Genomic DNA, 24,915 nt, shown 5'->3' on the forward strand with positions numbered 1-24,915 from the left:
GAGGGGGAGAAAGACACTTGGAAGAGGACAACAGAATTAGAATCTAGTGCTTAGAACAGTGCTTTGCACATAGTAAGCGCTTAACAAATACCATCAATCGTATTTATTGAGTGCTTACTGTGTGCAGAGCACTGTACTAAGTGCTTGGGAAGTACAAGTTGGAAACATATATCATTATTATTAATACCATGTTACTATGTGTCAAACACTCTTCTAAGCACTGGGATAGATACAAGATAAGTTGAACTCAGCCCCTGACCTGCCTGGGGCGTGCAGTCTAAACAGGAGAGAGGACAGATATCGAATCCCCATTTTACAGATGAGGAAACTGAGGCTCAGAGAAGTTCACTGACTTGCCCCAGTTCACACCGCTGGCAAGTGGCAGAAGTGGGATCAGAACCTACTGAGTTCTTACCGGCCTTGCTGAGCTTTTAATATAGTGGGCACTAAAATAAATTACAGATCGGGGGAAGGAATAGCGTGTAACGTGGAAGGGCTCGAGATATTTAAGCGCTTAGGGGAGGTAGGAGTGCTGAATCAATCAATCGTATTTATTGAGCGCTTACTATGTGCAGAGCACTGTACTAAGCGCTTGGGAAGTACAAATTGGCAACACATAGAGACAGTCCCTACCCAACAGTGGGCTCACAGTCTAAAAGGGGGAGACAGAGAACAGAACCAAACATACCAACAAAATAAAATAAATAGGATAGAAATGTACAAGTAAAATAAATAAATTAATAGAGTAATAAATATGTACAACCATATATACATATATACAGGTGCTGTGGGGAAGGGAAGGAGGTAAGATGGTAAGATGGCTGAAGTGGCAATGTGGGGGAATATACAGGTGTGAAGACACTACATGAATCAGGGAAGGCCTCTTGGAGGAAGAGCGACTTCAGAAGGGGGTTGAGGTTAGGGAGAGCAGTGGTCTGCCTGATGGGAAGGGACTGAATTAAAGCAGAAGGAAGAGCGTGAGCAGGAGAGACAGGAACAAGACACAGTGAGTAGGTTAGCTAGAGGAGAAAGACGAGTGAGAGCCACTGTTGGGTAGGGACTGTCTCTATATGTTGCCAATTTGTCTTCCCAAGCGCTTAGTACAGTGCTCTGCACACAGTAAGCGCTCAATAAATACGATTGATGATGATGATGAGAGGAGATGAGTGACTTAAAGACAACAATCAGAAATCTCTTTTTGATGCAGAGAGGACTGGGGAGTGATGGGGAGGCTTTCGATGAGCGTTGAGCGGTGTCCCGAAAGACGTTTTAGAAAAAGGACGCGGGCAGTGGACTGGGGAATTGACTGGAGAGGAGATAAGTGACTTAAAGACAACAGTCGGAAATCTCTTTTTGATGCAGAGAGGACTGGGGAGTGATGAGAGGCTTTCGACGAGCGTTGAGACGTGTCCCGAAAGACGTTTTAGAAAAAGGATGCGGGCAGTGGACTGGGGAATTGACTGGAGACGAGATAAGTGACTTAAAGACAACAGTCGGAGATCTCTTTTTGATGCAGAGAGGATTGGGGAGTGATGAGAGGCTTTCGACAAGCGTTGAGACGTGTCCCGAAAGACGTTTTAGAAAAAGGATGCGGGCGGTGGACTGGGGAACTGACTGGAGAGGAGATAAGTGACTTAAAGACAACAGTCGGCGATCTCTTTTTGATGCAGAGAGGATTGGGGAGTGATGGGAGGCTTTCGATGAGCCTTGAGACGTGTCCCAAAAGACGTTTTAAGAAAAAGGATGCGGGCAGTGGGCGGGGGAATTGACTGGAGAGGAGAGCTCACCTCCTCCAGGAGGCCTTCCCAGACTGAGCCCCTTCCTTCCTCTCCCCCTCGTCCCCCTCTCTATCCCCCCATCTTACCTGCTTCCCTTCCCCACAGCACCTGTATATATGTATATATGTTTGTACATATTTATTACTCTATTTATTTATTTATTTTACTTGTACATATCTATTCTATTTATTTTATTTTGTTAGTATGTTTGGTTTTGTTCTCTGTCTCCCCCTTTTAGACTGTGAGCCCACTGTTGGGTAGGGACTGTCTCTATATGTTGCCAATTTGTACTTCCCAAGCGCTTAGTACAGTGCTCTGCACATAGTAAGCGCTCAATAAATACGATTGATGATGATGATGATGATGAGAGGGGCTGCAGCCACAGAGGTCAGTGAAGAGGCTGAAGCAGTAATCAAGTAATTTCAAATAACTATCCAATCCTTTTCCTATGACTATGCACTCTCAACCCCACAATTTTCCCTCGCATCCACCCAGAGAAAGGGCAGGCTATCGAGAAGTGCTCTCATTTTCCCAAAAACCAAAATCTAAGTTACAAGGTTGAGCCGTAGTCTAAATCCTCTTCTCAGTTTAGGCCATGACAAATTTCAAAATCATGGGATTTTGTTGTAATTCAGGGTTCGAATCAAAGATGACAAAAACGGGGAAATCGCTAAATTCTCAAAAGGCACAATATGTCTTTCAAGCACAGTTGAGTAATTTTTACAAGTAACATTAATTCCACCACTTAGGAGAAGCGGCGTGACTCAGTGGAAAGAGCCCGGGCTTTGGAGTCAGGGGTCATGGGTTCAAATCCCAGCTCTGCCAATTGTCGGCTGTGTGACTTTGGTCAAGTCACTTCACTTCTCTGGGTCTCAGTTCCCTCATCTGTAAAATGGGGACGAAGACTGTGAAACCCCCTGTGGGACAACCTGATCACTCTATAACTTCCCCAGCACTTAGAACAGTGCTTTGCGCATAGTAAGCACTTAATAAATGCCATGATTATTATTACCAATCAAGCCTAACAATTATGGCCTTCTATAATACTGTCAGTAAGGTCCATGTAACATGACAAGTCAATCAATCTCTCTGCCAAGTTTTCAAATGATTATAAAAAGTTTAATGCAGCCAGTTATTTATTTATGGTACGCTTTAAGCATGATAGAGGAAATTTAAATCGGACACAATCCCTGTAACACATAGGGCTCTCAATCTAGAAGCTGGTTTAATGAGATTACTTATCTGCTTAATGTAATGCCAAGCACTGTGACAAATATTATTATTATTATGGTAACAAATACCATGTTACTGTGTGTTAAACACCGTTCTAAACAAGATAATCAATTGTATTTATTGAGCGCTTACTGTGTGCAGAGCACTGTACTAAGCGCTTGGGAAGTACAAGTTGGCAACACATAGAGACGGTCCCTACCCAACAGTAGGCTCACAGTCTGGGGGGGAGACAGAGAACAAAACAAAACATATTAACAAAATAAAATAAATAGAATAGATATGTACAAGTAAAATAAATAGAGTAATAAATACAGGTCGAACACAGCCCCTGCGTGCAGTCTCAGTAGGAGAGAGGACAGATACTGAATCCCCATTTTACAGATGAGGAAACTGAGGCTCAGAGAACTTTAAGTGACTTACCCCAGGTCACACCACAGGTAAGTGGAAGAGGTGGAATCAGAACCCAGGTCCTCCGAGTTCTTTCCATTAAAACATGCTGCTTCCTCTATAGATCCAAATATCCCCAATGTCTAACAAGCCTTCAAACCCCCAAATTAAGATCAGATAGAGACCACCCAAATGGCTTTAAGGAAATACACCATAGTCATTTCATCTCCATTTTATGACACAGCGACTGTTAAGTGGGAATTCAGCAGCAGGTTAGTGGGAATGCGGTAATTTAGTTCTTTTCCATAATTACCTGATGACAGTACTGGCACTGTAATAGTCTTCCAATCTCCCATAGCAACAAAGAATTCCAGGATCCCTGAGCAACTAATTCAGCGGTGAAGCATTCGGTTGAACTGCTGTTCAAAATCTCCACAGAGGCATAATCTGAAGGGGGAACACAGTAACTTTTTCAACTTACACCAAGACAGCAGAGGTAGGAAAGGAAGTTTCAAAATAAGCTACGTGGTATTAAAATAGGCGATAGGAAAGAAACATTTCCATATCCTGGAAATCACATTAAAGGACATCATGGTCTTTTAAAATTGAAAACAGCAGCGCCTGGCACATCTACACTCACTCCCTTGGTGACCTCATTCGCTCCCACGGCTTCAACTATCACCTCTACGCTGATGACACCCAGATCTCCATCTCTGCCCCTGCTCTCTCCCCCTCCCTCCAGGCTCGCATCTCCTCCTGCCTTCAGGACATCTCCATCTGGATGTCCGCCCGCCACCTAAAGCTCAACATGTCGAAGACTGAGCTCCTTGTCTTCCCTCCCAAACCTTGTCCTCTCCCTGACTTTCCCATCTCTGTTGACGGCACTACCATCCTTCCCGTCTCACAAGCCCGCAACCTTGGTGTCATCCTCGACTCCGCTCTCTCATTCACCCCTCACATCCAAGCCGTCACCAAAACCTGCCGGTCTCAGCTCCGCAACATTGCCAAGATCCGCCCTTTCCTCTCCATCCAAACCGCTACCCTGCTAATTCAAGCTCTCATCCTATCCCGTCTGGACTACTGCACTAGCCTTCTCTCTGATCTCCCATCCTCGTGTCTCTCTCCACTTCAATCCATACTTCATGCTGCTGCCCGGATTATCTTTGTCCAGAAACGCTCTGGACATATCACTCCCCTCCTCAAAAACCTCCAATGGCTACCGATCAATCTGCGCATCAGGCAGAAACTCCTCACCCTGGGCTTCAAGGCTGTCCATCACCTCGCCCCCTCCTACCTCACCTCCCTTCTCTCCTTCTACTGCCCAGCCCGCACCCTCCGCTCCTCCACCACTAATCTCCTCACTGTACCTCGCTCTCGCCTGTCCCGCCATCGACCCCCGGCCCACGTCATCCCCCGGGCCTGGAATGCCCTCCCTCTGCCCATCCGCCAAGCTAGCTCTCTTCCTCCCTTCAAGGCCCTGCTGAGAGCTCACCTCCTCCAGGAGGCCTTCCCAGACTGAGCCCCCTTCTTTCCTCTCCCCCCTCGTCCCCCTCTCCATCCCCCCGTCTTACCTCCTTCCCTTCCCCACAGCACCTGTATATATGTATATATGGTTGTACATATTTATTACTCTGTTTATTTATTTATTTATTTTACTTGTACATTTCTATCCTACTTATTTTATTTTGTTGGTATGTTTGGTTCTGTTCTCTGTCTCCCCCTTTTAGACTGTGAGCTCACTATCGGGTAGGGACTGTCTCTATGTGATGCCAATTTGTACTTCCCAAGCGCTTAGTACAGTGCTCTGCACATAGTAAGGGCTCAATAAATACGATTGATTGATTGATTGATTGATAATAAGCATTTAAATACCATAAAACTCCTCACCCTCGGCTTCAAGGCTGTCCATCACCTCGCCCCCTCCTACCTCACCTCCCTTCCCTCCTTCTCCAGCCCAGCCCGCACCCTCCGCTCCTCCACCGCTAATCTCCTCACCGTACCTCGCTCTCGCCTGTCCCGCCGTCGACCCCCAGCCCATGTCCTCCCCCGGGCCTGGAATGCCCTCCCTCTGCCCATCCGCCAAGCTAGCTCTCTTCCTCCCTTCAAAGCCCTACTGAGAGCTCACCTCCTCCAGGAAGCCTTCCCAGACTGAGCCCCCTTTTTCCTCTCCTCCTCCCCATCCCCCCGCCCTACCTCCTTCCCCTCCCCTCAGCACCTGTATACATATTTGTACAGATTTATTACTCTATTTATTTTACTTGTACATATTTACTATTTATTTTGTTAATGATGTGCATACAGCTTTAATTCTATTTCTTCTGACGATTTTGACACCTGTCCACATGTTTTGTTTTGTTGTCCGTCTCCCCCTTCTAGACTGTGAGCCCATTGTTGGGTAGGGACCGTCTCTACATGTTGCCGACTTGTACTTCCCAAGCGCTTAGTACAGTGCTCTGCGCTCAGTAAGCGCTCAATAAATACAATTGAATGAATGAATGAAAACATCAAATCCGCACATCTTCATCATCAACATCAATCGTATTTATTGAGCGCTTACTATGTGCAGAGCACTGTGCTAAGCGCTTGGGAAGTACAAATTGGCAACATATAGAGACAGTCCCTACCCAACAGTGGGCTCACAGTCTAAAAGGGGGAGACAGAGAACAAAACCAAACATACTAACAAAATAAAATAGAATAGATATGTACAAATAAAATAAATAAATAAATAGAGTAAAAAAAAATATGTACAAACATATATACATATATACAAGTGCTGTGGGGAAGGGAAGGAGGTAAGATGGGGGGATGGAGAGGGGGACGAGGGGGAGAGGAAGGAAGGGGCTCAGTCTGGGAGCGCACATAGCAAGCGCTTAACAAATACCTTAAAAAAAAATCCCTTATGTTTCTCTTAAATTAAACCATGGCACAAAAGTCAATTGGCATGAGAAGACACCTGTCATTTTTCCATATCAGAATGGCTTAAAGGAAAGTAGTGCGGATAAGTGGCAAGGAGAGTTTATTTTTGGCATTATGCTCCAAAAGGTGAGGATTTTTCTTTTCATGTGAATTTAGCTTCTGACGGATCCACAGTTCAGAAAAGGAGTAGTTCCCTCAGAAGCCCTGAGCGAGAAAAAGGGGCAAGATTCAATGACTGAACTCAGAGCAACCGACGTCCCCGGATATAAAAAAAAAAAAAGCGTCTCCACAAATGCCCACAATACAACGTTCTCAATTTCTGCAGAAAAGAGTTTTTATTATCAGTGACAGTTCAAGCCACTGCAAAGTTTCTACAGGAAACTTTATACAGCAATCCATCACGCTGTACACCGTGTCCAAAGGAAAATAAGAGTATCAGAGCTAGTTTTCATGAAAGGCAGAAGACATTGTGATATAAACAAGTATATGCTGATCTGTGCCTCAGTTACCTCATCTGTAAAATGGGAATTAAGACTGTGAGCCCCATGTGGGACACCCCCCAGTGCTTAGAACAGTGCTTGGCACATAGTAAGCATTTAACAAATACCATCATCATCATAGCATGAGCCCGTTGTTGGGTAGGGACCGTCTCTGTAGGTGGCCGACTTGTACTTCCCAAGCGCTTAGTACAGTGCTCTGCACACAGTAAGCGCTCCATAAATACGATTGAATGAATGAATGAATAGTGTTCTAGCCAGAGGGACACTGTCGGAAGAATTTTCCCAAGTTCTCCGGAGACAGTCAATCCAAAATGTATAGTCAGAACATCTTACTGGAAGAACAGAGTGAACTTCTACAGCCCAGTTAATGCTCCCACATGGCTCCATATTATCAATCAGTAGTGCTTATTCTGTGCAGAGCACTGTACTAGACGCTTGGGAGAATACTCAGTGTTAAGCAAGAGAGGGCTTAATAAAGCACAGGGTTTTGTTTTGGACTTTTGGGGGCGAGGGGTTGCTTTTTTATGGTATCTGTTAAGTGCTTACTAGGTGCCAGCTCTTCTGTGTGACCAGGGCAAATGGCTTTTTTTAAAAAAATGGCATTTATTAAGCACTAGCTATGTGCAAAGCACTGTTCTAAGCGCTGGGGAGGTTACAAGGTGATCAGGTTGTCCCACGGGGGGACTCGCAGTCTTCATCCCCATTTTACGGATGAGGGTACGGAGGCACAGAGAAGTTAAGTGACTTGCCCAAAAGTCACCCAGCTGACAATTGGCGGAGTCGGGATTTGAACCCATGACCTCTGACTCCAAAGCCCGGGCTCTTTCCACTGAGCCACGCTGCTTCTCTGAAGCTTCGGCTTAACGTCTGTATGCCTCAGTTTCCTCACTTAACTTCTCTGTGCCTCAGTTCCCTCATCTGTAAAACGGGGATTAAGACTGTGAGCCCCCCGTGGGACAACCTGATCTCCCTGTAACCTCCTCAGCGCTTAGAACAGTGCTTTGCACATAGCAAGCGCTTAATAAGTGCCATCATTATTATTATTATTATTAAGACTGTGAGCCCCACATGGGACAGGGGCTGTGTCCAACCCGATTACTTTATATCTACCCCAGAGCTTAACAGAGTGCCTTGTCGCATAGTAAAAGTTTAGTACTATTATTATTTCTATTAATAATTATTAATATAATTATGCATTGTACTTATATAATATATTATAATATAATTAATAATATTACTAGTTATTACTTCCGTCTAATCAAAGTCGGTCAAAACTTAAAGGAGGGAGGAAAGACGCTTAAAGCAGAGTAAAACTTTGCAGCCCTATTTGAGGGGAGAGCACCACGAAATACCAGCATGAGAATTCAAGTTACCTCAATAATAATGGCATTTGTTAAACACTTACTATGTGCAAAGCACTGTTCTAAGCGCTGGGGAGGGGGGGGGATACAAGGTGATCAGGTTGACCCGCATGGGGCTCACAGTCATAATCCCCATTTTACAGATGAGGTAACCGAGGCTCAGAGAAGTTAAGTGACTTGCCCAAGGTCACACAGCAGACATGTGGCGGAGCCGGGATTTGAACCCATGACCTCTGACTCCAAAGCCCAGGCTCTTTCCACTGAGCCAGGCTGCTTCTCCCGTGATCTCAAGAGAGCACTATAATGGGGGAAACTTTGAATAGTATTTCACAACTACCGCTTCAATTTCTTTCAGAAAAGCAGACTGCCATTCTGCTAGAGCTTGTCACTTTAACCAGAGTAAGTATAAATTGGGCACAGAACAATTCACTATGGGGCTTAGACTACAGAATCAATTAATCAATCAATCAATCGTATTTATTGAGCGCTTACTATGTGCAGAGCACTGTACTAAGCGCTTGGGAAGTACAAATTGGCAACATATAGAGACAGTCCCTACCCAACAGTGGGCTCACAGTCTAAATCCGGTCTTGATGGAATTTACATTCTAATGCGGGGGCGACAGGCAGATTACACATGTATAGAGGAATTAAAAGGGAAAGACACAAATACACAATAAGAACAAATTCCCTCCTGGCCAGTAACAACAATAGTGGCTTTTGTTAAGCACTTACTATGTGCCAAATACTGTACCAAGTGCCGGGGTTGATAAAAATCATCAGGTCAGACCCACATGAGCTCACTGGCTAAAGCCACCCATTGTGAGGAAATCAACATTTCTACATTACCTAATGTTACTTCTTCCAAAGGTTGAGTCTGTTTTGGGACTTCGGACACCACGGAAAAGCAGCGTGGCCCCGTGGAAAGAGCCCGGGCTTTGGAGTCAGAGGTCATGGGTTCAAATCCCGGCTCCGCCAATTGTCAGCTGTGTGACTTTGGGCGAGTCACTTCACTTCTTTGGGCCTCAGTTCCCTCATCTGGAAAATGGGGATTAAGACTGTAAGCCCCCCGTGGGACAACCTGATCACCTTGTAACAGTGGTAAGCGCTTAATAAATGTCATCATCATTATTATTATTATAATTTTTTTCAATTGGCCAAAGCAGCTCAAACTAACCTCTAGGCAGCTACTAATACTGAAACAGACTCCAGACGAATAGAAGAGAATAATATTTGTTAAGCGCTTACTATGTGCCAAGCACTGTCCTAAGTGCTGGGGAGGTTACAAGGTGATCAGGTTGTCCCACGGGGGGCTCACAGTCTCCATCCCTGTTTTACAGATGAGGTAACTGAGGCCCAAAGAAGGTAAGTGACTTGCCCAAAGTCACACAGCTGACCGTTAGCGGAGCCGGGATTCGAACCCATGACCTCTGACTCCAAAGCCCGGGCTCTTTCCATTGATCCACGCTGCTTCTCAGCCACGCTGCTTCTCAGAAAAACTGCTATTTATTGAGTGCCCGCTAAGTACAATTCGGTGTGCTTGGCAATCAATCCAACAGAAGTACAATGCACATTCATTCATTCAACTGAATTTATTGAGCGCTTACTGTGTGCAGAACACTGGACTAAGCGCTTGGGAAGTACAAGTTGGCAACATCTAGAGACGGTCCCTACCCAACAGCGAGCTTACAGTCTAGAAGGGGGAGACAGAGAACAAAACAAAACATATTAACAAAATAAAATAAATAGAAAATATGTACAAATAAAATGAATAAATAAATAGAGTAATAAATACGTACAAACATATATACAGGTCGGCCGGAGGCTCGGCCCCGGAGCCTTAGTCACATAGCCCCTTCTAGACTGTGAGCCCACTGTTGGGTAGGGACCATCTCTATATGCTGCCAACTTGGACTTCCCAAGAGCTTAGTACAGTGCTCTGCACACAGTAAGCGCTCAATAAATACGATTGAATGAATGAATGAATGAACAGGCCTTAGGCCTTAGCCCGGGCATTCCCTTAGTCACCTTACACTTTCGAGGGAAGATGCAGAAATGTTCAGGGAAGCAGCGTGGTGTAGTTCATAAAGCACAGGTTTGGGAGTCATCATCATCATCAATCGTATTTATTGAGTGCTTACTGTGTGCAGAGCACTGTACTAAGCGCTTGGGAAGTACAAATTGGCAACATATAGAGACAGTCCCTACCCAACAGTGGGCTCACAGTCTAAAAGGGGGAGACAAAACCAAACATACTAACAAAATAAAATAAATAGAATAGATATGTACAAGTAAAATAAATAAATAAATAAATAAATAGCGTAATGAATCTGTACAAACATATATACGTATATACAGGTGCTGTGGGGAAGGGAATGAGGTAAGATGAGGGGGATGGAGAGGGGGGCGAGGGGGAGAGGAAGGAAGGGACTCAGTCTGGGAAGGCCTCCTGGAGGAGGTAAGCTCTCAGTAGGGCCTTGAAGGGAGGAAGAGAGCTCCAGGTCATGGGTTCTAATTCCAGCTCCGCCACTACTGTGTGACCTTGGGCAAGTCCCTTCGCATTATCTCTGGGCCTCACCTCCTCTGTGAAATGAGGATTGAGCCCGTGAGCCCCGCGTGGGACAGGGACTGTGTCCGACCCAATTTCCGTTCATCCACCCCGGTGCTTAGCACAGTGCCTAGCACATAAGAAGTGCTTACGACAGACCACAATTATTATCATTCAGAAAGCGGAATCAAAATAACATTGAAAGTTTAAATATGGTTCCTCTCCCCGACCCCTGCAATCAGATTTCCACCCTCTTCACTCCATGGACCCTTTGAGTCCCCTCTCAAAGGTCACCAATGACCTCCTCCTTGTCAACTCCTAAAGTTGACCTCTCCTAAAATTTAATCCACGTGGCCCTCTCAGCGGCTTTCAACGCCGGGGCCACAGTAGCTGACCTTGGCTTCACCGCCAATCAATCAATCAATCACATTTATTGAGCGCTTACTATGTGCAGAGCACTGTACTAAGCTAACCGCCACTATCCTCATCTCTCTGGCCGCTCCTTCTCAATCTCTTTCGCCAGCTCCTCCTCTGCCTCCCACTCCCTCATGGGGGAGACCCTCATTCATTCATTCAATCGTATTTATTGAGCACTTACGGTGCGCAGAGCACTGTTCTAAGCGCTCGGGAAGTCCAAGTCGGCAACATCTAGAGACGGTCCCCACCCAACAGCGGGCTCACAGTCTAGAAGGGGGAGGCAGACAACAGAACAAAACATGTGGACAGGTGTCAAGTCGTCAGAACAAACAGAATTACACCTAATGCTCATCATTAACAAAATACATAGTAAATACGTACAAGTATTTATTTTACTTGTACATATCTATTCTATTTATTTTATTTTGTTAGTATGTTTGGTTTTGTTCTCTGTCTCCCCCTTCTAGACTGGGAGCCCACTGTTGGGTAGGGACTGTCTCTATATGTTGCCAACTTGGACTTCCCAAGCGCTTAGTACAGTGCTCTGCACACAGTAAGCACTCAATACGATTGATTGATTGAAGTAAAATAGAGTAATAAATCTGTACAAACATGTACAATACATATTTATTCTATTTTATTTTGTTGATATGTTTTGTTTTGTTGTCTGTCTCCCCCTTCTAGACTGTGAGCCCGCTGTTGGGTAGGGACTGTCTCTAGATGCTGCAGACTTGGACTTCCCAAGTGCTTAGTACAGTGCTCTGCACACAGTAAGCGCTCAATAAATATGACAATGAATGAATGAACTTAACTTCTCTGAGCCTCAGTTTCCTCAACTGCACAAAAGGGATTCACTACCTGTTCCCCCGCCTACTTAAGACTGTGAGTCCCACGTGAGACAGGGACTGTGACCGAACTGATTAACTTGTATCTACCCCAGCACTTGAAACACGGTAGACACTTGTCTGTTTGTTTTGTGGTATTTGTTAAGGCGCTTACTATGTTTCAGGCCCTATACTACGCACTGGGGTAGAAATAATAATAATAATAATAATAATGGCATTTGTTAAGCGCTTACTATGTGCAAAGCACTGTTCTAAGTGCTGGGGGAATACAAGGTGATCAGGTTGTCCCATGTGGGGCTCACAGTCATCATTCCCATTTTACAGATGAGGTAACTGAGGCTCCGAGAAGTTAAGTGACTTGCCCAAGGTCACACAGCAGACATGTGGCAGAGCCGGGATTCGAACCCATGACCTCTGACTCCAAAGCCCAGGCTCCTTCCACTGAGCCACGCTGCTTCTCTACTTGGCAAGCTAGTCAAGTTGGACACCGTCCATATCCCACATGGACTCATATTCTTAAACCCCATTTTACAGACTGCATAGTTGAGGCACAGAGAAGTGAAGTGACTTGCCCAAGTTTACTTAGGTGTAAGCTCTTTATGAGAAGGAACAGATCCACTAATCTTGTTGTACTGTTCTCTCTCAAGCGCTTAGTACAGCGTTCTGCATATAGTAAGTGCTCAAATTCATTCACTCATATTTATTGAGCGCTTACTGTGTGCAGAGCACTGTACTAAGCGCTTGGGAAGTACAAGCTGGTGACATACAGAGATGGTCCCTACCCAAAAACGGGCTCACAGGCTAGAAGGGATACGACTGATTGACTGAAGTGGTGGAGTTGGGACTAGAAGCCAGGCATTTAACAAATACCATTTAAAAAAAAAATGGAGAGAGTGGACTGTCGGAAATAAAGGGTGAAGGAATTTCAGGCAGGAGGAAGGAAGTGTACAAGATACAGGTAGAAGAGAAATCAGATCGAGACAAAGTGAGTAGTTCTCGTTTCCTTCTCGAGGCGGGCTGGATTGGAGTGAGAGAGGTAAGTGGGAAAATCCTCAAAAATCTCAAAAATCCTCAAAACTCTCCAGTGGCTACCAATCAATCTGCGCATCAGGCAGAAACTCCTCACCCTGGGCTTCCAGGCCGTCCATCCCCTCGCCCCCTCCTACCTCCCCTCCCTTCTCTCCTTCTCCAGCCCAGCCCGCGTCCTCCGCTCCTCTGCCGCTAATCTCCCCACTGTACCTCGTTCTTGCCCGTCCTGCCATCGACCCCCGGCCCACATCCTATGCCCTCCCTCTGCCCCTCCGCCCAGCTAGCTCTCTTCCTCCCTTCAAGGCCCTACTGAGAGCTCACCTCCTCCAGGAGGCCTTCCCACACTGAGCCCCTTCCTTCCTCTCCCCCTCGTCCCCCTCATCTTACCTCCTTCCCTTTTCCACAGCACCTGTATATATGTATATATGTTTATACATATTTATTACTCTATTTTACTTGTACATATCTATTCTATTTATTTTATTTTGTTAGTATGTTTGGTTTAGTTCTCTGTCTCCCCCTTTTAGACTGCGAGCCCACTGTTGGGTAGGGACTGTCTCTATATGTTGCCAACTTATACTTCCCAAGCGCTTAGTACAGTGCTCTGCACACAGTAAGCGCTCAATAAATACGATTGATGATGATGATGAAGTGGGAGACAGCTAATTGAGTGCCTTTAAGCAGCGTGGCTCAGTGGAAAGATGATGGGCTCTGGAGTCCGAGGTCATGGGTTCAAATCCCGGCTCCGCCAATTGTCAGCTGTGTGACTTTGGGGAAGTCACTTCACTTCTCTGTGCCTCAGTTACCTCATCTGTAAAAAGGGAATTAAGACTGTGAGCCCCCCGTGGGACAACCTGATCTCCTTGTAACCTCCCCAGTGCTTAGAACAGTGCTTTGCACATAGTAAGCACTTAATAAATGCCATTTTTATTATTATTATTAACTTGTACCTTCCCCAGCCCTTAGAACAGTGTTTGAGACATAGTAAGCACTTAAATACAATAAAAAAGGCAACCTCTTACCCCTTTAAACTTTCTCCCCATTGTGGGTTTTTCATTCATCCATTCCATCATATTTATTGAGCGCTTACTGTGTGCACAGCACTGTACTAAGCAGTTGGGAAGTACAAGTCGGAGAAATATAGAGACAGTCAATCAATCATATTTATTGAATGCTTACTGTGTGCAGAGCACTGTACTACGCGGTTGGGAAGTACATGTTGGCGAAATATAGAGACATTCCCTACCCAACAATGGGCTCAAAGTCTAGAAGGGCCAGAAGGGACAATTTTTAAATTATCTCATTTCCCCTCGCCTCTTCCAAATTTAGAACTGTCAAAAAATGCTGCTGAAACATCTTAAGATGTGGATTACCTACGTGTATGTTCTTCACGAGTCTCAAAAAAGAAAACATCTGGTCTAGTGGGAGTCAGTTGACCTGGTTTCTAGTCCCAACTCTGCCACAGTTGCTGTGTGACTCTGGGCAAGTCCCTTAACTTCTCTGTGCCTCCGTTTCATCATCATAACATAATGGGGATTCAATACCTGTTGTCCCTCCTACTTAGACTGTGAGCCCCACGTGGGACAGGGACTGTGTCCGACACCTCGCATCTCCCCCAGTGTGTGCTTAAATATCACACTTATTATCTTTAAGTCTAATTCACCTCATATGCACTAACACATCTGAACCTCTCTTCTTGAGTTATTACGAGATCCATAACAGTTGCAACAAGTTTTACAATCAAATATATAAACTGCATTACTTATTAAGAGAACCAAAGTTCAGCTTAATTGATTTTGCCTTCCCAAATTCCCTGGTGGTTTTAGAATGAGTATGTTATTCCTCTCAAGGTCCTGAACTATTCTCTCTCATATTCATTCAATCATATTTATTAATAATAATAATGATGGCATTTATTAAGCACTTACTATGTGCAAAGCACTGTTCTAAGCGCTGGGGGATACAAGGTGATCAGGTTGTCCCACGTGGGGCTCACAGTCTTAATCCCCATTTTACAGATGAGGTAACTGAGGCTCAGAGAAGTGACTTGCCCAAGGTCACACTGCAGACAGGTGGCGGAGCCGGGATTCAAACCCATGACCTCTGACTCCAAAGCCCAGGCTCTTTCCACTGAGCCACGCTGAAGCGCTTACTGTGTGCAGAGCACGGTATTAAGCGCTTGGGAAGGACAAGTCGGCAAAATATAGAGACGGTCCCTACCGAACAGCAGGCTCACATTCATTCAATCGTATTTATTGAGCGCTTACTGTGCGCTGAGCACTGTACTAAGCGCTTGGGAAGTACAAGTGGGCAACATATAGAGTCGGTCCCTACCCAACAGCGGGCTCACCGTCTAGAAGGGGGAGACCGACAACAAAACAAAACATGTGGACAGGTGTCGAGTCATCAGAATAAACAGAAATAAGGCTAGATGCACATCATTATCAAAATAAATAGAATAGTAAATATGTACAAGTAAATAGAGTAATAAATCTGTACAAACATATATACAGGTGCTGTGGGGAGGGGAACGAGGTAGGGCGGAGGGATGGGGAGGAGGAGAGGAAAAAGGGGGCTCAGCATTTGTCCAAAAACAGAACGCAAATCCAGACCAACACTAAACCTTTTGAAATCCTGTGGATATAAGTCAGTAATTAATCTCATTCATATACCACAAGGAGAATGGCCCAGTTACTGGAACACAAGTCTGGAGGTCAAGATTTCAGACACCTGCAATCTCGGCTTTGAGTCTGAGCCCATGTAACCTTGGGCAAATCAGTTAAACCCTTAATATGCTTTGGTTTACTCATTTACTTCCATTTCATATTTAAGATACAAGGGCCCAGACCAACTATCACAATTCTGCCCTCCCCAGACATTGAATTCTTGGGGAAGAAAAGAATAACGTTACTTGTATGGTTATCTTTCAAGAACACCTCAGTTATTTAATCCCCCTAACGGAAGACACTAGCTCTGCTGTACAGGTGGGAAAACAAAGAGGGAAGGGGTGTCGAGTGACTAAATATCTAGTGAGGAATCTAAAATATACATCCTATCCGTTTTGTATATAACACACAGCTTTGAAGGTCAAGTTACTATACACTTTACTCCTTGTTGGTCTACTTCTGTAAAAAAAAAATAAAAATCCCTGGAAATTTACCAGCTCTCGGGTTTGGTGTAGTGTCCCATCACACCGAACATCCAGGGTCTTTTTGCTTAATTCACTTAATCTACTCTTTGCTTCCTAAGCTTTACTTGGACAATACCCTGACAGATGCTAAAGACTTTAAATCTGTTCTTCCTGTCTGGTAGTCTAAAGGTTTCAAAATACATCATTCACTTTCGATCAGGATCACGTCCGAAACAGAACTCTGAATGTTCCCACCCTGTCCTCCTGACTTTCCCATCACTGTAGACGGCACCACCGTGCTTCCACTCTCACAAGCCCGTGGACTTGGCGTTATCCTCAACTCACCTTTCTCACAATCTATCGCCAATTCCGTCGGTTCAACCTTTACAGTGCTGCTAAAATCTGCCTTTTCCTCTCCATCCAAACTGCTACCACAGTAATCAACCATATTTACTGAGCGGGTTCTGGGCACACTGTACTAAGCACTTGGGACAGTACATTATAATAAAGTTGGTAGATATATTCCCTGCCCCCAAGGAGCTAGCAGTCTAGAGAGGGAGACAGATATTAATATAAACGAAATTACGGCTATGGACGAAAGTGCCTAGGGAGGGGTGAATAAAGATAAAAATCCTACCGCAAGGGCAATGGTCTAGTGGATGGAGCCCGGGCTTGGGAATCGGAAGGACCTGAGTTTTAATCCCGGCTCCGCCACTTGTCTGCTGTCTGTCCCTGGGCAAGTCACTTCACTTCTCTAGGCCTCCCCTGTAAAATGGCAGTGAAGACTGTGAACCGCACGTGGGACGTGGACTGTGTCCAACCTGATTACCTTGCGCTTAGTACGGTGTCTACCACATAGTAAGCACTTAAATACCATTTAAAAAAAAAAAAGAGGGAGAAGAGAAAATGAGGGCTTAGGGAAGGCCTCGTGGAGGAGGTTTTTTAATAAGGCTTTGAAAGAGGTGACTGTCAGACGTGGGCAAAGGGTCGGCTGTAGGAGAGACGAGATCGAAGTAGGGGGAGCAGGTGAAGTGTGTGGGCTGGGTGGCAGATTTTATTATTCATTTATTTATTTATTATTTATTATTAATAATAATAATAATGGAAGTACAGTGCTCTGCACACAGTAAGCGCTCAATACGATTGATGATGATGATGTATTAAGCACTTACTATGTGCAAAGCACTGGGGAGGTTACAAGGTGATCAGTTTGTCCCACGGGGGGCTCACGGTTTTAATCCCCATTTTACAGATGAGGTAACAGGCACAGAGAATAGTAATAAATAATGTTGGCATTTGTTAAGCGCTTACTATGTGCAAAGCACTGTTCTAAGCACTTGGGGGGGATACAAGGTGATCAGGTTGTCCCCCAGGGGGCTCACAGTCTTAATCCCCATTTTACAGATGGGGTAACAGGCACAGAGACGTTAAGTGACTTGACCAAAGTCACCCAGCTGACAAGTGGCGGAGCCGAGGTTGGAACCCATGACCTCTGACTCCAAAGCCCGGGCTCTTTCCACTGAGCCACGCTGCTTCTCAGTAGGCAATCAGGGAGGTAAAATACGAGGGAACGGTTCTATAAAGCCTTGGCGTTTCTGTTTGCAAAAGCGGATGGGCAACCACTGGAAGTTCTTGAGGAGAGGGGAAACGTGGACGGAACGGTTTTGTAAGAAAATGATCTGGGCAGTAGAGTGAAGTATGGACTGAAATGGGAAGAGACAGAGGTAGGGAGATCCGTAAGAAGGCTGACACAGTACTCAAGGCAGGATAGGAGAAGTAGCTTGGATTAACACAGCAGCAGTTTGGATGGAGAGGAAAAGGAGGATTCTAGTGAAGTTGTGAAGGTTGAACCAACGGGATTTAGTGATAGATTAAATATGTGGGTTGAGAGAGAGCAAAGTTGAGGATAATGCCAAGGTTGTGGGCTTAAGAGACAGAAAGGACGGTAGTGCTGTCTAGAGTGATGGAAAAGTCAGGGGGAAGACAGGGTTTGGGTGGGAAGGTAAGGAATTCTATCTCGGACATGTGGAATTTGAGGCGTCACATCCAAGTTGAAATGTCCTGAAGGGAGGAGGAAATATGAGGCTGTGAGAAGGGGAGAAATCAGGGCACCCAAGCACTTAATATATCTCGCTTTGATTACTGTATCAGCCTCACTGCTGACAGACCTCGCAGCCTCTTGTCCCTCGGCACTTCGGTCCGTACTTTGTTGCCTGGATCATTTTTCCTACAAAACCGTTCAGTCCACGTTTTCCCATTCCTCAAGAACCTCCAGTGGTTACTCATCCGCTTCCACATTAAATTCCTTACCACAGGCTTTAAAGCACTCAATCGCCTTGCCACCTAGCCTAGTTTAACTCCCTGACTTCCTGCTACATCCCAGCCCACATAGTTTGCCCGTCTAATGCCAACCAAGTCACCGTACCTCCATCTCGTCTGCCGGCGACCTCCCACCCACGTTCTGGAATGCCCTCCTTCTTCATCTCCAACGGGCCATCATTCTCCACACCTCCAAAGCTTTATTAAAAATAAAAACCACATTCCCAAGCGTCTTTCTCAACTAAATCCTCATTTCCTCTCCTCCCACTCCCTTCTGCATCGCCCTCGCAATTGGATTTGCTCTCTTTACCCACCCTCCCCTCAGCCCCATAGCACTAATACAGGCCCCTGAATTTATATATATTAATGTCTGTCTCTCCCCGCCACCCCAACTTCCCCCAGACTGTAAGCTCATTATGGGCAGGGAGCGTGTCTACCACCTGTTACACTGTACTCTCCCAAGTGCTCAGTACAGTGTTCTGCACAGACTAGGCGCTCAATACAACCGATCAACGTTTTCTCCCCATTTAAGATTACTTCGATTCTGTCCACAACGCTAGTACAACATCTACTACAAAATCCCCTTCCAGTCTCCCTACCATGTTCTTTCCAAAACTAGAATGCTTTCTGGAACATGAAACTCCTCACACTGAATTTATAACTTGAAGTTGCCGACAATCGGCTGTTTTCTCACACCCTTGACATCGACAGCCTGGCAATGGGCACGTTGGGCACGGAGGAGTTGGCCCGCTCTCTCCGACTCAAATATCCCTATTTGTATTTGAGGAAGGAATCGACTTGCACCCTTTTTTTACCATGCCAAATTACAGGGATGGGAATCGAGGAGAAAATGTGGAGGAACTGCACCTCAGAGTTGCAGGAACGAGAATCCCTCCGTAGGTCTCATTTTCCTGGGTCTCTCCTTTGAATGGTTGCATTGTTGGTCAGGCCCCCCTTTTCAGGGAGGAGAGTGAAGTGTGGAGAAAGCAGTTGTTATTAGGGCCATTCATTTGCAAATAAATTCCCTGTCAGGCAGGCTGTTCTCCCTCTGGCCCTTTCACTTTCTCCAAAGAAACCCCCGAGAGGACCCAACTCCTGCCCTAGTTAAATCTCCCGGGACAATGCACTTTACCCTCAGCAAAGACCACCACACTATCTCTGACAACGCAGCTCTCTGGCCCCTAATAACAACAACTGCGGTACTTGTTAAGCGCTCACTATGTGCCAAGCACTGGTCCTGGGGTAGATAAAAGATCCCTAGATCCCATATGGGGTTCGGTTTAAGTAGAAGGGAGAATAGGGATAGAATTCCCATTTTGCAGAGGAGGTACAGAGAGATTTAGAGCTCGCCCAGCGTCACATGGAGGACCAGTTTGGGGAGGTGGGATTTGAATCCAGGCCTTCTGACTCTCAGGCGCGTGCTCTTTCCATTACGCCGTGGTGCTTCCCTAACTCACTTCCAGTTCCAGATGCCAGGAACCCCAAAAACGCCCCCGTCGCCGCATCGATCTCACATCCACACCCAAGGGTGCCCTCCTTGCTTAGCGGGAGAAGCAGAAGTCCGGCCGGGGGAAAAGAGCAGAAGACGGGGAGTGGAAACATCATTTTGCCGCTGTGCGGAGGCCACCTGACTTCTGTTGTGCCTCTGTTTCCTCATCTGCAAAATGGGGATTAAATACCTAGTTTCCCTCCCCCACGCAACTAGTATCTATCCGTTCATTCATTCAATCGTATTTATTGAGCGCTTAGTGTGTGCGGAGCACTGCACTAAGCACTTGGGAAGTACAAGTTGGCAACGTATAGAGACGGTCCCTACCCAACAGTGGGCTCACAGTCTAGAAGGGGGAGACAGACAACAAAACATATTAACAAAATAAAATGAATAGAATAAATATGTGCAAATAAAATAGAGTAATACATACAAACATATATACATATAAACAGGAGCTGTGGGGAGGGGAAGGAGGTAAGGCGGGGGGGATGGAGAGGGGGATGACTGGAGCTCAACGAAAACACAATTACAAATTAATCGACGGTTTTTCACAGCATGTGTTAAACGCTTACTACATACCGCACACTGTACTAAGTGCTGGGGCAGATACAAACTCAAGAGTCTTGATCCCCATTTTACAGATGAAGAAACTGAGGCACGGAGAACGGTGACATAGCAGACGAGCGGCGGAGCTGAGAATCAGAACCCAGGTCCTACTGACTCCCGGGCCTGTGCTCCGTTCGTTCATTCGGTCATATTTACTGAGCGCTTACGGCATGCAGAGCAACGTATTAAGTGCTTATTCATCCATTCATTCAATTGTATTTATTGAGCGCTTACTGTGTGCAGAGCACGGTACTAAGCACTTGGGAAGTCCAAGTTGGCAACATAGAGAGATGGTCCCTACCCAACAGTGGGCTCACAGTCTAGAAGTTGCTTAGAACAGGGCTTTGCACATAGTAAGCGCTTAAAATATGCCATCATCATTGCAAAGTACAATTCAGCAGTGGAGAGAGACTCACACACCATTTTAAACACACAACCTCTCACACACACAGTTTCATAACGGTCTCATACACACACAGTCTCTCCCATACACACAGTCCTGTACACACACACACACAGTCTCTCCCATACACACAGTCCTGTACACACACACACACACACACACACACACACACACAGTGTCTCTCTCTCTCTCTCTCTCTCTCTCTCTCTCTCTCTCATACACACAGTCTCATATACACACAGTCCCATACACGCACAAGGTCTCATACACACGAGGCCTCATACACACACACACACACAGTTTCTCTCACACACACACACAGTCTCTCACGCACACACACAGTCTCTCTTGCACGCACATAGTCTCTCACACAAACAGTCTCTATCTCACAGTCTCTCACAGTCTCTCAGTCTCTCTCACACACGCAGTCTCTCACACACGCACAGTCTCTCACAGTCTCTCATGCACGCACAGTCTCTCAGTCTCTCATGCAGTCTCGCACGCACAGTCTCTCGCACAGTCTTGCACGCACAGTCTCTCTCATGCACACAGTCTCTCTAACAGTCTCACATGCAGTCTCACGCACACAGTCGCTCACACAGTCTCTCTCTCACACACTCTCACGCACACACAGTCTCTCTCGCACAGTCTCAGTCTCTCACACAGTCTCAGTCTCTCACACAGTCTCTCTCACGCACACTCTCACGCACACACAGTCTCTCAGCACGGTCTCTCTTGCACACTCTCACGCACGCACACTCTCTCATGCACGCACAGTCTCTCACACACACACAGTCTCTCTCACACACAGTCTCTCACGCCCACACAGTCTCTCAGCACGGTCTCTCTCGCACACTCTCTCACGCACGCAGTCTCTCACGCGCAGTCTCTCACACACGCACAGTCTCTCAGTCTCTGACGCACACAATCTCTCTCATGCACACAGTCTCTCTCGCGCAGTCTCGCACGCACAGTCTCTCCCATGCACACAGTCTCTCACACACAGTCTCTCTCTCACGCACAGTCTCTCTCTCCCACACTCTCTCACGCACACACAGTCTCTCAGCACGGTCTCTCTCGCACACTCTCACGCACGCACACTCTCACGCACGCACACTCTCACACACAGTCTCTCACACACACAGTCTCTCACGCACACACAGTCTCTCAGCACGGTCTCTCTCGCACACTCTCTCATGCACGCACAGTCTCTCACGCGCACAGTCTCTCACACACACACAGTCTCTCAGTCTCTCACGCACGCCGTCTCTCACGCAGTCTCACACGCACACAGTCTCTCTCATGCACACAGTCTCTCTCGCGCACAGTCTCTCACACACACAGTCTCTCTCACACACAGTCTCTCTCACAGTCTCTCAGCACGGTCTCTCTCGCACAGTCTCAGTCTCTCACACAGTCTCTCTCTCTCACGCACAGTCTCTCACGCACACTCTCACGCACACACAGTCTCTCAGTACGGTCTCTCTCGCACAGTCTCAGTCTCTCACACAGTCTCTCTCTCACGCACAGTCTCTCACGCACACTCTCACGCACACACAGTCTCTCAGTACGGTCTCTCTCGCACAGTCTCAGTCTCTCACACAGTCTCTCTCTCACGCACAGTCTCTCACGCCCACACAGTCTCTCAGCACGGTCTCTCTCGCAAACTCTCTCACGCACGCACAGTCTCTCGCGCACAGTCTCTCACACACGCAGTCTCTCACACACGCACACAGTCTCTCAGTCTCTCACGCAGTCTCGCACGCACACAATCTCTCTCATGCACACAGTCTCTCTCGCGCACAGTCTCTCCCATGCACACAGTCTCTCGCACACAGTCTCTCTCTCACGCACACACAGTCTCTCAGCACGGTCTCTCTCTCACACACACACTCTCTCACGCACACACAGTCTCTCAGCACGGTCTCTCTCGCACAGTCTCACGCACGCACAGTCTCTCTCACACACAGTCTCTCACACACACAGCCTCTCACGCGCACAGTCTCTCTCACGCGCGCACAGACACACACACACACACACACACACAGTCCCTCCTATACACCCACTCCCCCCCCCACACACAGTCCCTCACACAGGCTCTCTCTCTCTCTCGCGCGCGCGCACACACACACACACACAGTCCCTCTTATACATCCAGTCTCTCTCTCACACACACACACACACACACACACACAGTGTCCCGTCCCCCCCCCCCCCCGCGCGCACGCGCACACACACACACAGACGGCGCGGGGCGTGGCCCGGACAGGTGCGGCCGGGGGGGGGCGCGCGCGCGCTCTCCCATACCCAGCCGGGGGCGCGCGCTGGCGCTGGCGCTTGCGCGGACTGACCTCCCTCCCCCCGCGGCGCCCCCTGCCCCCCGGCCCCCGTCACAACCGGGGGCTGAGTGGGGACTGTCCGCCCGCTCCCTCCCTCCCTCCCTGACTCACCCTGCCTGCCGGCCGTCCGGCCAACCCTCCACCAAACAGGAGAGGGAGGAGGAGCCGAAGCCGGCCCTTCGGCCGCAGGTTTAAAGTCTCTCCGCCCCCCTCCCACCCCCGGCGGCCGGGCCCACCTCCCATTGGCTCCGGCGGTTGCTAGGAGACGAAGAACGGCGGCCCGCATTGGCTCGCTCCCCGCCCCGCCGCCGCGGCGGCCGGACTCGCCTCCCATTGGCCCGCGCGGTTGCTAGGAGACGCCGAACGGCGGCCCTCATTGGTCGCTCTATCCCCCTCCCCCCCCCATCGGGAGCGGAGTGCGCCTGCGCCCGCCGCACCTGTTCCGCCCGAGCCCCGCCCCCGGCCCCACCCAATTCCGTGCCCTAATCATTCATTCATTCATTCAATCGTCTTGATTAATAATAATAATAATAATAATAGCATTTATTAAGCGCTTACTATGTGCAAAGCACTGTTCTAAGCGCTGGGGAGATTACAAGGAGATCAGGTTGTCCCAGGGGGCGCTCACAGTTTTAATCCCCGTTTTACAGATGAGGTCACTGAGGCCCAGAGAAGTCAAGTGACTTGCCCAAAGTCACACAGCTGACAACTGGCAGAGCCGGGATTCGAACCCATGACCTCTGAGGCTCTTTCCACTGAGCCACGCTGCTTGATTGAGCGCTTACTGTGTGCAGAGCACTGTGCTAAGCGCTTGGGAAGGACAAGTTGGCAACATCTAGAGACGGCGGGCTCAGTCTAGAAGGGGGAGACGGACAACAAAACTGAACAGATTAATAAAATAAAATAAATGGAATAAATATGTACAGGTAAAATAAAAAGAGAAATGTGTACATATATACATTCATTCATTCAATCGTATTTATTGAGCGCCTACTGTGTGCAGGGCACTGTACTAAGCGCTTGGGAAGGACAAGTTGGCAACATAGAGAGGCGGTCCCTACCCAACAGCGGGCTCACAGTCTAGAAGGGGCAGACGGACAACAAAACTAAACAGCTTAACAAAATAAAATAAAATAAATGGAATAAATATGTACAAATAAAATAAAAAGAGAAATATGTGCAAGCATACATTCATTCATTCAATCATATTTATTGAGCGCCTACTGTGTGCAGGGCACTGCACTAAGCACTTGGGAAGGACAAGTTGGCAACATCTACAGACGGTCCCTACCCAACAGCGGGCTCACAGTCTAGTAGGGGGAGACAGACAACAAAACAAAACATATCAACAAAATAAAATAAATGGAGTAAATATGTACAAGTAAAATAAATAGAGTACGAAATATGTACAAACATATATACATATATGCATTCATTTATTCATTCAATCGTGTTTATTGAGTGCTGACTGTGTGCAGAGCACTGGACTAAGCGCTTGGGAAGTACAAGTTGGCAACATACAGAGACGGTCCCTACCCAACAACAACAATAATCATCATCATCATCATCAATCATATTTATTGAGCGCTTACTATGTGCAGAACACTGTAC

The 24,915-nt window shown here is 46.9% G+C and overlaps 1 protein-coding gene across 1 annotated transcript in view; it reads right to left on the reverse strand.

The window, feature by feature from the left end:
- The window catches only part of LOC119926922 (SSX family member 2 interacting protein), an 85,201-nt gene extending 61,702 nt beyond the window's left edge, over positions 1–23,499 (reverse strand). The window contains exons 1-2 of the mRNA XM_038745395.1: positions 23,416–23,499; positions 3,712–3,845 (exon numbers count right to left, since the gene is read on the reverse strand). Coding sequence (XP_038601323.1) covers positions 3,712–3,754 — 43 coding nt within the window. The 5' untranslated portion in view covers positions 3,755–3,845; positions 23,416–23,499. The remainder of the gene's footprint in view (positions 1–3,711; positions 3,846–23,415) is intronic.
- Positions 23,500–24,915: the final 1,416 nt, after the last annotated feature.

Source organism: Tachyglossus aculeatus, chromosome 4 (assembly GCF_015852505.1).
Source record: "Tachyglossus aculeatus isolate mTacAcu1 chromosome 4, mTacAcu1.pri, whole genome shotgun sequence".
Lineage (NCBI taxonomy): Eukaryota > Metazoa > Chordata > Mammalia > Monotremata > Tachyglossidae > Tachyglossus > Tachyglossus aculeatus.